Source organism: Chlorocebus sabaeus, chromosome 19, assembly GCF_047675955.1.
Source record: "Chlorocebus sabaeus isolate Y175 chromosome 19, mChlSab1.0.hap1, whole genome shotgun sequence".
Classification (NCBI taxonomy): domain Eukaryota; kingdom Metazoa; phylum Chordata; class Mammalia; order Primates; family Cercopithecidae; genus Chlorocebus; species Chlorocebus sabaeus.
In genome coordinates, this window is record NC_132922.1 from 6,665,411 (window position 1) to 6,681,207 (window position 15,797).

The 15,797-nt window shown below is 52.0% G+C and overlaps 1 protein-coding gene across 6 annotated transcripts in view; it reads right to left on the reverse strand.

The window, feature by feature from the left end:
• Positions 1 to 15,797, reverse strand: part of PARVB (parvin beta) — a 157,660-nt gene that overhangs the window by 29,151 nt on the left and 112,712 nt on the right. For all 6 annotated transcript variants that reach the window (XM_073006623.1, XM_073006621.1, XM_073006625.1 and 3 more), the window contains 3 exons: positions 10,017 to 10,157; positions 8,629 to 8,744; positions 3,395 to 3,453 (listed from right to left, as the gene is read on the reverse strand). In XM_073006623.1, the coding sequence (XP_072862724.1) occupies positions 3,395 to 3,453; positions 8,629 to 8,744; positions 10,017 to 10,157 (316 nt within the window). The remainder of the gene's footprint in view (positions 1 to 3,394; positions 3,454 to 8,628; positions 8,745 to 10,016; positions 10,158 to 15,797) is intronic.

The following is a 15,797-nucleotide window of genomic DNA, read 5'->3' on the forward strand; positions in this document are numbered from 1 at the left end:
TTTGTACAAAATCAGCAGCCAATCACCATCTCTATTTGCACATTGACCACTCTATTAATGTTGTTTGGAGGGGAGGTACTTAAATCAGACAGTGGTTAATACGAAGATTTCAGCAGACAACAAGTCTTCCAGCAGCCATGGAATGCTCAAAACACAGGCTGGGCCAGGCACAGTGGCTCACGCCTGTAATCCCAGCACTCTGGGAGACAGAAGTGGGTCGATCACTTGAGGTCAAGAGTTCGAGACCAGCCTGGCCAAAATGGCGAAACCCCATCTCTGCTAAAAATGCAAAAATTAGCCGGGCGTGGTGGCAGGCAGCTGTAATCCCAGCTACTTGGGAGGCTGAGTCAGGAGAATCACTTGAACCCAGGAGGTAGAGGTTGCAGTGAGCAGAGATTGCGCAAGTGCACTCCAGCCTGGGCAACAAGAGTGAAACTCTGTCTCAAAAAACAAACAGACAAAACAACAACAAAAAAATGCAAGACTGGAGACCAGCCTGGCCAAAGTGGCAAAACCTCCTCTAAGAAAAATACAAATAAATTAGCTGGGTGTCATGGCATGCGCTGTAGTCCCAGCTATTTGGGTGCTAAGGTGAGAGGATCGCTAGAGCCTGGGAGGTCAAGGCTGTACTGAGCTGGGATCGCATCACTGCACTCCAGCCTGGGCAATGGAGCAAGACCCTGTCTCAAATAAACAAACAAACAAACACACAAGGTTGCAGGTTACTCATGTTTCCAGGAGTAAACACAATGTACTTGCAGGACTTTTGGAACTAAAGGATCCTGGGGAACCATAAGGCCGGGCCCTGATCTCAGGCAGGCGGCAGTGGAAGCAATGAGGGAGACGGGAGTGGTGAGCAGCTTCTCCTCAAAGATTCCCAGTGAGTGAGTGCACAGATCCTTTCCATGCACTCCTTCCCGAGAGGGAAGAAAGTCTTTATTTTGTTCTCAAATTTCTCTAGGCTCAAGTCCTTTGGCTCCATCTTATATAATAAGCACTTACTTGAGCACCTACCATGTGCAGGCTGTGCAGATACAGTAATTAATATCCCCTGGAGATAAACACTATGTGGCCCTGCCCTCAAGATGCCTGGGAGTGAAAGACCTGGTAAGCCAATATTTCAATGTTGGTCACATGTGTCCAGAGGCAACGGGAACTAACAGGAAGTCAAGCACTCCTGCTTGGCAGACAGGAGGGCTTCCTGGAAGGGGTGACCTCATAGCCACCTCTTGAAAGAGAAAGGGGAACACTGAGACTGGATGGGAGATGGCAATGCTGCCTTAGGAAACTGAAAGTGGATCTTTGGGCTGCTGGTTTTCAGCAGACATTCGATGATTCAAATGTTCCGTCAGAGCCTCTGCAGCCATGGGGAGGGGAAGGAACAGGAGACCAGGATGGGATAACCAGCCCTGAGGAAAACCCACCTGGGGCATCAGCCTGGAGAGGTGACCCAGCCTCTCCTCTATCCCGGCCCTGGCTGGCAGAGGGATGCTGACTCAGGCTAGAAAATCCCAACTCCCTTCCTTACTGCTCAGTGCTGTCTGGTATCTGATTGAGGTGGCTTCCACTGGAATCTCCCCTGCCCTGACTTTGGGGTGCTCCCCTCCTCCTGGAAATTCCCTTAGGGTCCTAAGGCACGTCCCCTGTGTTGGACTGTGCATGCCTGTGTTGGACTGTGCATGCCTGTGGATGCATCCTTTCTCATCAGCAGGATGGGTCACCCTGGAGGAGAGAAACTGCACTCAGCCTACCTCTCAGTGTTTCTGTTGACCCAGCAGGGAGGCGGGCATGCAGCGGGCCCTCGGTGCCACTTACCACTGGTGAATAGCTGAGGCCATTCTCCCACCCACTTGCTCATTCTCTGTCTCTGGACCATTCTAGTTTTATGGCAGGGGCCCCAGCTCCTCTGTGCTATCCTCATATGGGACCCCCTCACCTAGAGGGGGACTCCTATCACAGCATGCCCACCACCCAACAATGTGCACAGGCCATTCCTGCACAAGGAGGCAGAGTCTGTTTCCTGCAGCTTGATCCAGGATGACCCGTGACTCACTTTGACTCACAGAATTGAGGATATAGGTATGGAGGTCCAAGACAAGGCCTCAAAGGGCCTGCAGCTGCATTCTCACTCTCTCAGGACTCTGAGGGCACCCTGGGAAGATGCCCAGCTCTGTGAGGAGGAAAGAGACCCAGGGGAGGCCAACACCAACCACCAGAGGTAGGGGGAGCCCATCTTGCCTCCCCAGCCCCCAACCAGCCTTCAGGTGTCTGCATCATATCAGCAACCCCAGGCGAGACTAGCTGAACAACCACCCAGCTGAGCCCAGCCTACATTGCTGACCCACAGAATTGTGAGCAGCAAATGAAACAGATGTTGTTTTAAGCCACTCGGCTTTGGGGGTGACTTGTTACACAACAATAAACAACTAAGACACCAGCCCAATCCCAGTTCCTCGTGAGCAGCCCTTCTCCTACTGCTGAATAGGCAGAGCTGCTGCCAAAGGCCTACTGTGCTGGGCACAGAACCACATTCTCATCCTCCCCTCCTCCAGCTCTCCCTGTTCCCTTCACGGGCCTGGGGCAGACTTGGAGGCCTCTTCATGGGCCTCTGCACATGCGTCAGCCTGCACTCCACTGTCCTATCATCTTGCCTGACAGCTTGCAAGCCACGAGTGGTTTCCTGTGTCAGTTACGATTTTTGAAATACCATCCATGAATTCACAACACAGTAATTAATCACTCTGTGAACTTAGCTGATGGATTAGCTGAGACAATCAATTTTTAAATGTTCTCTTTCATCTGAAACAGGTTTAGTCAAGAGGCACAAATGCAGTGAATTCTAAAGATTCTTAGCAGGTTATCACAAGGAGTCCTTAAAACCACATACCACAGATACTGTTTGATTTGCTATTTTCAATAGATTTGAAGACTTTTAGACTTCTGAACACCTGCCCTCTGGCTTTCTCTAGGAGATAAGAGATGGCTTAGTAGTGTCTGTCAAAGGAAAGTTCTGGTTTAAACATGCAACTCTTGCCTCTGACGGCGCTAATGTAGATGGATAAATGAACCGAGACAATGGGTCTCTCTAATCATCCTGAACTCTCTCTGCCTGCCCCACCTTGCAATGTTCTTAAAGCTCACCTTTTAAGATAAGGAATGAAAAAATTCAAAGGTTGTGGAAGGTAACTCAGTTCTAATGTTAAAAACTCTGAAGAAAGTGTGCAGAGGGAGGAGAGCTGGGGTGGGAACCAGCATGAGAATCACATGCTACAGTGAAGGGGCGTGGAGTGGAAGCAGCCCCACATGTGCCGGCGTCCCTGGCTGAAGTGGCAGCCTGGGGCCCTGCTCACTCGGGGCAGCAGGGCCTGGAAGGGCAAGGCAGGGGTCCACTTACTCTGTGGTTGTGGTCAGCTCCTCCGAGATGTGGCTGGAATGCAGCAGGCCTTCCCGCTTCTGAAAACCCCAAAATAAACACACAAAATCAGGCAGTGGAGAGATGAGGAAGGACGCACTGACAGGGCAGATGAAGCTGCGGTGTCAGAGATCATCTTAGAAAACAGCAACAGGAGAAGGAGGGGTGGTATTGAACATGCATGCCAGGCCTGGGTGAGTGCACAGCAGTGGACCCTGCGCAGGGTGCCTTTCAGCAGCCACAACCTGTCCCCCTCCTCCTCCCACCCTCTGGTCTCCACATGGCCCTGAGGGTTGGCATTTGTGTGGGTCTCAGGAGAAACACCCCAGGTCAGGTTTCCCCAAAGGGATTCTCTATGCTTTGCAGCCAGGAGAGGTGAGGCATGCAACTGGAAGGAACATAATTAACAGGGAACATCCCCTGCAATCATGTGTGTACACAGGACTGAAGAGGGTGCCCCAAAGTTTGTATCTACCACAAATTTCAGAATGTGATCTCACTTGGAAATAAGGGTCTTTGCAGATACTGGCTCAGATGAGGTCATCATGGATTATAGTGAGTCCCATCTTAATCCAATATGGCTCACATTCTTATTAGAAGAGGAAATATACACAGAAACAGACAGAGCGAAGAGGCCGTATGATGACAGAGGCAGAGACTAGAGAGAAATGTGGCCACAAGCCAAGAACACCAAGGACTGATGGCCACCACCAGAAGCTGGAGGAGGCAGGAAGATCCCTCCCCAGAGGAGAAGATGTGAAGGACATCCTACCCTGACAACGTCTTGATTTCAGACTTCTGGCCTCCATAATTGCGAGAGAATAAATGGCTGCTGTTTTAAGCCACCTGGTTTGTGGTACTTTTCTGCCCTAGGAAACTGATACAGTATATGTCACACTTTTCCCAGAGCGTGGCAGGTATCAAAAAGCAATGATGGCCAGAGCAGTGGCTCACGGCTGTAATCCCAGCACTTTGGGAGGCCGAGGCAGGCAGATCACAAGGTCAAGAGATCGAGACCATCCTGGCCAACACGCTGAAACCCCGTTTCTACTAAAAATACAAAAATTAGCTGGGCGTGGTGGTGCGCGCCTGTAATCCCAGCTACTTGGGAGACTGAGGCAGGAGAATCGCTTGAACCCAGGAGGCGGAGGTTGCAGTGAGCTGAGATTGTGCCACTGCATCCAACTTGGGTGACAGAGTGAGATTCTGTCTCAAAAAAAAAAAAAGGAAAAGAAGTGATGGTAGTGAGGGAGGCATGGCAGTGGTGATGGTAGGGGTGGCAGCCCACCTGTCACGGGAGCTCCAGGTGGAGTCTGGGTGGCTGATGCAACCACCACTGAATCCCTCAAGGGACCGGGAACTCACTTCCCACTGGGCCAGCCCACAGGGGACACCATCAAGATCTGAGCTTCCATCCCTTTCCTGAGTTTGACCCCCAGGGAATACTCAGGGTTGGTGCTTGTAATTGAACAACAGTGTGGGTGACGCTTATCCCGATTCTCAGGAGTGCCTGCCAAGGAAGGTCCAGAGACACTGTGTTCACCTAGTCACGGATCAAACGGCCTGAGGCACCCACCGGGTGCTGGGCCCAGGTCTAGGATTGGAGACATGAAGTTGGATGTTTCACAGGTTTGTAGTAAAATCTCGGTTTTATGGGGGAAACATTGCAGCTCAGCAAAGGCAAGTGATCAGCCTAAAGCCACGTGGCCAGGCAGTAAATAAGGTCCTTTGCCTCCTTCCTTCCAGCCTGGAAATGCCACATCCCTTACACCAACCACTCCATCTGGGGTTAGATAAGGGGTCGGCTGAGCAAGCTCAGAGGCCACAACCACTCCATCTGGGGTTAGATAAGGGGTCCGCTGAGCAAGCTCAGAGGCCACAACCACTCCATCTGGGGTTAGATAAGGGGTCGGCTGAGCAAGCTCAGAGACCACAACCACTCCATCTGGGGTTAGATAAGGGGTCGGCTGAGCAAGCTCAGAGGCCACAACCACTCCATCTGGGGTTAGATAAGGGGTCCGCTGAGCAAGCTCAGAGGCCACAACCACTCCATCTGGGGTTGGATAAGGGGTCCGCTGAGCAAGCTCAGAGGCCACAACCACTCCATCTGGGGTTAGATAAGGGGTCGGCTGAGCAAGCTCAGAGGCCACAACCACTCCATCTGGGGTTAGATAAGGGGTCCGCTGAGCAAGCTCAGAGGCCACAACCACTCCATCTGGGGTTAGATAAGGGGTCGGCTGAGCAAGCTCAGAGGCCACAACCACTCCATCTGGGGTTAGATAAGGGGTCGGCTGAGCAAGCTCAGAGGCCACAACCACTCCATCTGGGGTTGGATAAGGGGTCCGCTGAGCAAGCTCAGAGGCCACAACCACTCCATCTGGGGTTAGATAAGGGGTCGGCTGAGCAAGCTCAGAGGCCACAACCACTCCATCTGGGGTTAGATAAGGGGTCCGCTGAGCAAGCTCAGAGGCCACAACCGCTCCATCTGGGGTTAGATAAGGGGTCCGCTGAGCAAGCTCAGAGGCCACAACCACTCCATCTGGGGTTAGATAAGGGGTCGGCTGAGCAAGCTCAGAGGCCACAACCACTCCATCTGGGGTTAGATAAGGGGTCCGCTGAGCAAGCTCAGAGGCCACAACCACTCCATCTGGGGTTAGATAAGGGGTCCGCTGAGCAAGCTCAGAGGCCACAACCGCTCCATCTGGGGTTAGATAAGGGGTCCGCTGAGCAAGCTCAGAGGCCACAACCGCTCCATCTGGGGTTAGATAAGGGGTCGGCTGAGCAAGCTCAGAGGCCACAACCGCTCCATCTGGGGTTAGATAAGGGGTCCGCTGAGCAAGCTCAGAGGCCACAACCGCTCCATCTGGGGTTAGATAAGGGGTCGGCTGAGCAAGCTCAGAGGCCACAACCGCTCCATCTGGGGTTAGATAAGGGGTCCGCTGAGCAAGCTCAGAGGCCACAACCACTCCATCTGGGGTTAGATAAGGGGTCCGCTGAGCAAGCTCAGAGGCCACAACCACTCCATCTGGGGTTAGATAAGGGGTCGGCTGAGCAAGCTCAGAGGCCACAACCACTCCATCTGGGGTTAGATAAGGGGTCCGCTGAGCAAGCTCAGAGGCCACAACCACTCCATCTGGGGTTAGATAAGGGGTCCGCTGAGCAAGCTCAGAGGCCACAACCACTCCATCTGGGGTTAGATAAGGGGTCGGCTGAGCAAGCTCAGAGGCCACAACCACTCCATCTGGGGTTAGATAAGGGGTCCGCTGAGCAAGCTCAGAGGCCACAACCACTCCATCTGGGGTTAGATAAGGGGTCCGCTGAGCAAGCTCAGAGGCCACAACCACTCCATCTGGGGTTAGATAAGGGGTCGGCTGAGCAAGCTCAGAGGCCACAACCACTCCATCTGGGGTTAGATAAGGGGTCCGCTGAGCAAGCTCAGAGGCCACAACCACTCCATCTGGGGTTAGATAAGGGGTCGGCTGAGCAAGCTCAGAGGCCACAACCACTCCATCTGGGGTTAGATAAGGGGTCCGCTGAGCAAGCTCAGAGGCCAGGGGGCTGCAGAGAAGAAAGAAGGCGGCTCTAAGGTCTGGGGAGTAATGGCGCCCAGTTCACAGGACCCCCTGCTCCCGTTTCATTCTCCTTTGGTCATGGTCCAAACAACACTTCTCTAACCCGTTATGGCAGGAAGCACCAGCAAGTGCTTGCCTGGTTCAAACTTTCTGCAAACCCCAAAGATTATCTTGGACTCAGGTGCAAGCCTGAAAGGAAATACTCCGGTTTCTGAGCCTGCACAGGGCTCCTGGGGCCCCGAGCTGACGTAGGTGGGCTCGGGAACCATATCCACATGTGTCCTAGGGAAGCCTTTTCAGGCCGGCTGCCTGCGAACCAGTGGCCAAGACAAGGGGCCATAGGAATGGCCCCCCAGGTCCCGAGTCACCACCACCAGCCACAAACATCCTCCTTAGGAAGGAAACATGGAGACATGGCAGGTGGCCCTCGCCTGATGCCAGAGAGGAGCATTCCCGTCCAGTCAAGACTGAGCTCCCAGGGTAACGGAGGGGTCAGAATGGGTTCAGAAAACACAGTGGCAGCCAGGTCCTCCCGGACCACAGAGACCACAGGACCGAGAAGTTTAAAAACCAGAGGAAAGTGGAGCCGGATGTCTCAAGTTAAATAAACACGGAGGCATCCAAGGTTCTGAGTGCAACCTTAATTCTGGCAGCAGTGGTCGCCCCCGCAGACCCCAGGCGTGTGTTCCTCCTTTAGTGGCTCGGCAGCCTATGTTGAGTGCTTAGAGGATAGTAGGCGCTCCGTGCACGTTTACTGAGGGAAACTGCACACACGAACCCTAGACAGCGACTGTCCACTTAAATGTAAGGGAAACAAAGCCAGGCATGGCTGCTCCCACCTATACCAGCACTTTGGGAGGCTGAGATGGGAGGATCACTTGAGCCCAGGACTTCGAGACCAGCCTGGGCAACACAGTGAGTCCCTGTCTCTACAAAAATTTAAAATTAGTCAGGCATGGTGGCATGTGCCTGTAGTCCTAGCTACCTGAGAGGCTGAGATGGGAGGATCACTTGAACCCAAGAGGCTGAGGCTGCAGTGAACCGTGACTGCACCACGGTACTCCAGCCTGGGCAACAGAGTGAAACCCTTTCTCCAAACATAAAATAAAATAAAAAATAAATGTGAGGGAAACAGCAAGAGAAAGGTAACTCTACTTCACCCTCTGTAAGAAGGACCTGGGTTCTGGTTCCATTTCTCCAAGTGAATCAAGAGAAATGAACCCAAAAAAAGAGATGACGGGGCATGATGAATAATCCACGGCGAATGCAAAGCGGCTTTAATTTGGGTGTCTGTTTCATCCTGCGGGGCCAACCTCCTCCAATGAGTAATAAGCACATTCAAGGGGATTGAATTCCAACCAGTTGGCTTTGGAGAGAAATGAATGTTCTTTTCAAAAATGTGGAAAATTAAACCTCAACACCCTCCTGCCTCTGCTTCTGCCTCTCATCAAATCAATGCCATTGTTCCCGTTCCAATCATTTATCTCGGAGCCAGGGTGAGACACACATTTTGTCAAAAGGGAAAAATAGAAGGTAGCCTCCTGGGGGGAAAAAAGGAGGGGGAGGGCAGGAAAACTGCAGGAGGAAGAAGACGTTGCCTCTCTGGCGGAGTTACGGGCAGGCCGACCGCTCGGTTATACTCACCCGCACGACCACCACCTGCACCGTTACATGCTCAGGAAGGCGGATGGGGGCCCTGAAGTGCATGGCCAGAGAGACCAGCAGGTGGAGGATGGCCACCAGGTTCTTCCCATGAATTGCTGCGGGAGGGAGGAGGAAAGGAGATGCTTTAGATCGGGTGACACAGGAACCCGAGCCCACGTGCAGAAGGCAACAGAGACACAGCATCTAAATGAGACCCCAGCAAGGCAAGGACGGAGCGAAGTGTGGACAAGTAAAGAGAGTTGATGAGCAACCTGGTGAAGTCATTTCTGGTTTCAATGTCTCCTCTCCTGTTGGCCTAAGGTGACTTGTGCAGACACTTTTAGAAGCACAATGGTTTTAAAAGCAATAAATTGGGCAGTGACGAGGGGAAGGAACACGATAGTAAAATTAGCACAGAAGGGAAAAGATAATGGAAAGCAGGTCACGGCCACTTAACCATCACAAGGATGTGCGTTATCATCTCTGGCACTAAAAAAGGGCTCCCTCTACACAACGAACCATCCCAACAAGGGTAGGCTGCCAAGGGCAGAGGCTGCTCTGGGGACATTAGCCATTCGCCCCCGCCTTGCCTGAGTCTGTCCCCTCTCCCCCTCGGCATGCAGACTCAGGTTTGGTCACCATCACCACTTCTCCTCCACAGGGTTTTACAGTTTACGAGGCACCTGATTCCCCACCCACGGACCCAGCAACCCACGAGACAGCCTGGGTCTGCCCAAGGTCTCGATGCGAAGAAACCAGGTGCAGGGCCAGGCTCCAGGGTCTCCTGCCCACCGCTGAGAGCCCAGCTCACCAAAACACAGAGACCTCTGGCCCTGCACAGAGAGCCCTGAAGCCACACCCTGACAGCCTTGCTTCAAGGGGAAGGAGGTGGGGAAGGAGTGGGCAGCACCAAGGAGAACTTTCTCCTGGTTTAGTCTTTCACCTTCTGGGTTCATGTCTTGGCTGAAAATACCATGATGTCACATCTCCTAATGCCAGGGTCATAGGCAAACAGCCCACTAGGTGTTGCTGCCACCGGTATTTGGGGTTAAGTCCCAACAAGAACCCCCCAAGGCTGCTTCTCTCTCAAAGTCCCTCTGAGTCACCCGTCCATAAACATTGCCTCTCTCCTCTGCAGTGTGGGGAGGATGGAGAATCGTGGCCTGACCAGGTACCTTTTCTAGGAGCTCCCTAACCCTTCTCCTGTTCTTCTCCCCTGCAATGCCCTACCTCTTAAGGCGCAGGGAGATGAACCCAATTCTAAGATGCAAGGCCAGATGGGATGATGATGAATGTGGATGACAAATGTGGATGACAAATGTGGATGACGAATGTCGAGAGGACGGGCTCCCTCCAGACACTCCCTCCCCCCGCGGTGTGGAACTCACAGTCCACGCTCCACCGGAGCGCCCAGCCGCGGGGCCGCAGCAGGTCATGTACTGCTTCCAACACCGTCTGCAGCTTCTGTTTCTGCCCTATTTCGGACTGTGTCACCTCAGCCACATTCAGCTTGCATCCTGCCAGTTTTTCTGCAATGAGAAGGACAAGAGGAGAGGGTCAGAAAAAGCTGGAAGGGCCAGGCATGGTGGCTCATGCCTGTAATCCCAGCACTTTGAGAGGCCGAGGTGGGTGAATCACTTCAGGCCAGGAGTTTGAGACCAGCCTGGCCAATATGGTGAAATCCCGTCTCTGCTAAAAATACAAAAATTAGCCAGGCATGGTGGTACATGCCTATAATCCCAGCTACTCAGGAGGCTGAGGCAGAAGAAGTGCTTGAGCCCGGGAGGTGGAGGTTGCAGTGAGCCAAGATCACATCATTGCACCCAAGCCTGGGCAACCTGAGTGAGACCCTGCCTCAGAAAGAGAGAGAGAGAGAGAGAGGGAGGAAGGAGAGAGAGAGGAAGGAAGAAAGGAAGGTAGGAAGGAAGGGAGGGAGGGAGGGAGGGAGGGAGGGAGGGAGGGGAGAGAGAAAGAGAGAGAGAGAGAAAGGAAGGAAGGGAGGAAGGAAGAAAGGAAGGAAGGGAGGGAGGGAGGGAGGGAGGGAGGGAGGGAGGAAGGAAGGAAGGAAGGAAGGAAGGAGAGAAAGAGAAGAAAGAGAAGACAAAGAAGAAAAAGAAGAGAACAAAGAGAAGAAAGAAAGAGAGAAAGAGGAAGGAAGGAAGGAAGGAAGGAAGGAAGGCAGGCAAAGTGAAAAGAGAGAGATGCTGAAGGAACTCAGAACCACCAGGACTGACCCTGGCCTCAAGGAGGTCCCCGAAGTGGGACAAGTTACCACGTGGCCAAGGGGGCATCTTGAGATGTTGAACCATGGAACTCTGAGCTTTCAGGTCACTAATCTTCCTTAGAGAATGACTCCAGATTGAAAAGGGAAGAAGAGTTAAGGATAAAACTGTGGGTGTTACACTAGGGAACATTCTATGCATACAAAATGGAAAAAACATAATTCAAGATGCAATTGAGAGGCAAAGAGTTTACCTAGGAAGAACGAGAGAGGGGGTCAGGAGGTGAGAAGACCGTCCGTGTGGGTCCCAGAAGGGAGAGGACTGATAAAGATAATTTTTTAAAAGGTCTTAGAAGCTGCCTCTGCCTCCCCACACACCTGAGGCTCCCATTCTTGTTTCTCTAACATTCTGACACCACAATAGGAAGTTAGATTAGATATTCACAGAACTGGCGATGATTTTATTACCGAGAATGAACAGGAAGCAATCTGGAGGAGCACAGACAAGAACTGTCACATTTCGTCAAGATTCAATTACTGAGGCTGAGTTCCAGCCGAGCCTGCACCTCCTTCAATTTCCCTTTTGTTAGCAGTAGGTACTGGCAGGTGCCGGCCACCAGCGCCCCACCCCATGCCTGCTACAGGGTTACACGGCAGGAAGGACCCCCAGTTTCCCTGCTAGTCTTCAATTCTAAGACTCCAGTGTTTACCGACAGATCCCCTCTGCAAAACAACAAAAGCGACGTCACAGAGCATCGTGAGATGGTTCACTGGGAGGGTGACAGCAAGCAGCACAGAGCCTTCAATACACAGCTGCTGTTGGTGACGCAGGCATTGACGGGCGATCATGAAAGCAATCAAGTCCAGGCTGGTCACAAATGGGGTTTCTGTTTTGCAGGTGATTCCCAGCACAAAGTTCTGTTGAAAGCATTTTAGCCAGAGGCCCCTATATCTTCAGTGTTATCTCCCCAGCAGCCTCCCCTCCCTCAATTAGAAAACAAACCGCTATGGTATCCTTTTCAGGATAATAAAATTCTAGAGCAAGGCCTGCTGGGCTCGGAAAACCCCTTCAATCCTTCGTTTGTTGGCTCACAGATAGGGACTGAACACCTACTATGGGACAGGCACTATCCTAGGTGCTGGATATGGCACAGATAACAGAGGTTCCTAGTGGGGAGATAGATACTTGTAAATAACATCAGATTGAGCGGCAGTGACTGCAAGAGAAAAAACAAAGCAGCCCAACAAAACGCATCCTGCAGGGGAGTGGAAATGATTCCCGCTTATTCATCTTATTTCCCTCCATCTGGATCTCACAGTTCCTCGCTGAGTCATCCACAGCTGTCTGTCTGAATTTGCGCCCTGGAAGTAGACAGCAAGTAGGTCCCACAGGTGTTCAACAACCACAGACAGGGCAGAGCAGGGCAGCTTGGAGAAGGAAGGAGAGAGGATTATACGGAACTGGGTAGTCCGAGAGTCTCACCCACCAGGGAGATGGGGAGCCTGACGCGCCCCCGTTGCACCTGCCACCATCCGGCCCCGCAGACTGAGCATGGCCACGTCACCCAGGGTGGAGAAAGAGGAGTCGGCAGAGGAGCGGAGGACACTGGATTCATTTGCCTGGGCTGCTGCAACGAAGCATGCCACAGACCATGCGGCTTAAACAACGGAGATTTATGTCACAGCTCTGGAGGCCAGAAGTCCAAGATCGAGGCACCGGTAGGGTGGACCCATCTGAGGCCCCTCTCCCGGCTTGTAGACAGCTGCCGTCTTCTTCCTGTGTCCTCACTCGGTCTCCCTCTGTGCACGTCTGTGTCCCAATCTCCTCTTTTTATAGGAACCCTAGACATATTGGATTAGGGCCCACCCACTCGTATAGCCTCATTTTACCTTCATCACTTTTTTTTGTTTTTTGAGATGGAGTTTCACTCTCGTCACCCAGGCTGGAGTGCAACGGCACCATCTCAGCGCATTGCAACCTCCGCCTCCCAGGTTCAAGCGATTCTCCTGCCTCAGCCTCCCAAGTAGCTGGGATTACAGGTGTGTGCCACCACACCCAGGTAATTTTCGTATTTTTAGTAGAGGCGGGGTTTTGCCATGTTGATCAGGCTGGTCTCGAATTACTGACCTCAAGTGATCCACCCACCTCAGCCTCCCAAAGTGCTGGGATTACAGGTGTGAGTCACCATGCCTATCCTATTACCTCTATAAATACAGTCACGTTCCGAAGTTCAACCTGTAGGTCTGGCTGGTAGCAGGGACAGCGGGGGCCTGCCAGGCTACCCATCTCTCCTAGTGAGCGAAGCTCTCATACCTTGCAATGTGCCTGTATTTAAAGAGGCAATTAAGGTAAAATGAGGTCACATGGGTGGGCCCCGCATGTAGGACTTGAACATAGGAATTTGGCGGTGGAAACAGCAGGCAACAGAGACCAAAGAGACTGGCCATGCCTGGGTGCTGCCTTAGGCTGGGTCTTGGGTGACTCCTGTGCAGCAGAGAATATGGCACATGATCACCTGCATCATCAGACATCACTGTGCCCACTGGCAGGGGCTGCAGGAGCAGCTCAGGGCTCCATCGTGGCCAGGACTCCTATCTTCCTAGCACAGAAAGAGAGAAACTTGGGGAGGATTCTCCCACATAGCAGGTGACCCAGAGTGATGGCCACATGTGGGGTTGAGTACACATGTGAGGAAGAACCTCACCTTCACAAGGAGAGGGTGTGCCTATGAGTGAGCAGCAGGATGACAGTCAGGAGCTCCCGCAGCACGGGCACCTCACTCTGACCATATGCAGTCTACTTTGAGGGCTGCACTGCAAACACAGGGGAGCTACACCCCCAGAAACCTGGCATGTGGCAGAGTACCCAGGAGTTGCTTTCAGAATCTTCTCTCAAGAAGAGGGACTCAGCTGGGTGTAGTGGCTCATGCCTGTGATCCCTACACTTTGGGAGGCCAAGGTGGGAGGATCGTTTGAACCCAGTTCAAGACTAGCCTGGGCAACATGGCAAAACCCTAGCTCTACAGAAAATACAAAAATTATCTGGGCATGGTGGTATGCATCTGTGGTCCCATCTACCTGGGGAAGCTGAGGTGGGAAGATCATCCAAGCCTAGGGGGTCAAGGCTGCAGTGAGCTGTGATCACACCACTGCACTCCAGCCTGGGCAACAGAGTGAGACACTATCTGAAGAGAAAAAAAAAAAAAAGAAGAGGGACTCCTCTGGGGTCCTGCTGGTTCACTCTGGGTAATTTCTACACAGCCAAACTAGAGGTCTGTTCTCTTTCCTCCTCTCACTCCCTCTCACCTCCTAGAAACACCTCCTTTACCCCTCCCAAATGCAACACTCCTCTGGCTCCCCCTCCCTTGTGACTGACCCCTGTCAGACTCCTTTGCCAGAACTTCCTCTTCCTGACCACTAATGGCTGACAGCCCAGGCCCAGTCCTCAGACCTCTTCTCTACTCCAGATGCACAGAAGTTGGCTTTGACCTTGGTATTTAGCTAAAATCTCCTATTTGGTTTGGGCTTCTGCCCTTGGAAAGCCAAAGAGCTGAATGCCTACATCGGTGTCATTCCTGGCATCCTGGAGCTCAAGGATCAGGTGATCACATCAGTAGTATCACATCAAGAGTATATCACATCAATAGTATATTATGTTTTTTCAGTGTAACAACATTCACAAAACCAGACAAGACATTCTGACGCTCTGTTACTATCTGAATATTCTCGTCCATTGTTCTTTTTTCATTAAAAAAAAGTGCTATTAATATGTCAAACCACTTGACACTCAGAGATTTTAGAATTGCCTTCTCAAGTGCTTATGCCATTATTCAAACAAGATGGAACAGCAGCTACTCCACAAGAAAAAGGCTGCTTGAACCAAAGGAAGCCTCATGTTATACTTTATGGATAACACAACCGAGGTAGCAGGACTCATGGACAATCACAGCAACTCCAGAGTAAGTGCTGCATTTGCCAGTGCTAACTGAAGAGGGAACCAAAAGGATGTGTCTTGAGAGGGGAGGATGCGGCTTTAAAGATGCCCCTGTAATTCTACTCCATAGAAGGCACTGGCATGGTTTACAGGCAACCATGGCTGAGATGCAGATGCAAATTCAGAGCCTGTCCTGAGATTCTGAGGGCCAGTTCCATAGCCAGGCTGCCAGACACAAGGCTTGCGGACATACTGTTTCAACTCATCGGGTGGGAGAAGCCACAGGTGCAGGCAAAAGAATCAGAAATGAAAAATGAAAGTGAACACAACATTCAAGTTTGCTTCTGAAAATACTAGAAAGTATCTGCTTCAGGCAGGGAGCAAAGTACCAATTGGAGGGACTGCTTCAACAGAGGGCCAACACCAGCAACAGCCAAATCTTCACATCCAAGATCTCCAGGATGGTCCACGGGGAGACCCTTCCACCAGGATGGGGCTTGTCTGTGGGAGTGACCCTCCAGGACGGCCCACGGGAGACACTTCCACCAGGATGGGGCTTGTCTGTGGGAGTGACCCTCCAGGATGGCCCATGGGGTGACCCTTCCACCAGGATGGGGCTTGTCTGTGCAGTCCATCAAAGCAGGGAGGTTGAGCAGAAAAGTAAAACCCCAGACAGAGGATCTGCTGACCCCACCAATGCTGGGGATGACATGGGTGGAATCTCTTGCTGACCTTGAAGAGGTATGCTATCCCACGTACACGGGGATACTGAGTTCTTGAGGCCACTGTCATAGGCATTTGGGGACCCTGAAAACATATCAGAGCTCTATGAGAACCGAAAGACTGTTCAGCAAATAGCTGATCCCTTCCAGAGTTTGTGGATGGCACTGAGGACCAAAAATCCAAACAATACTCATTTATCTGTCCCCGTTTCATTTCCCACAAGAGGATCCCACAATCTTTATAGGTAATGAAACTGCAGGAATTTTTTCATTGACTTAATCAACAAATGTT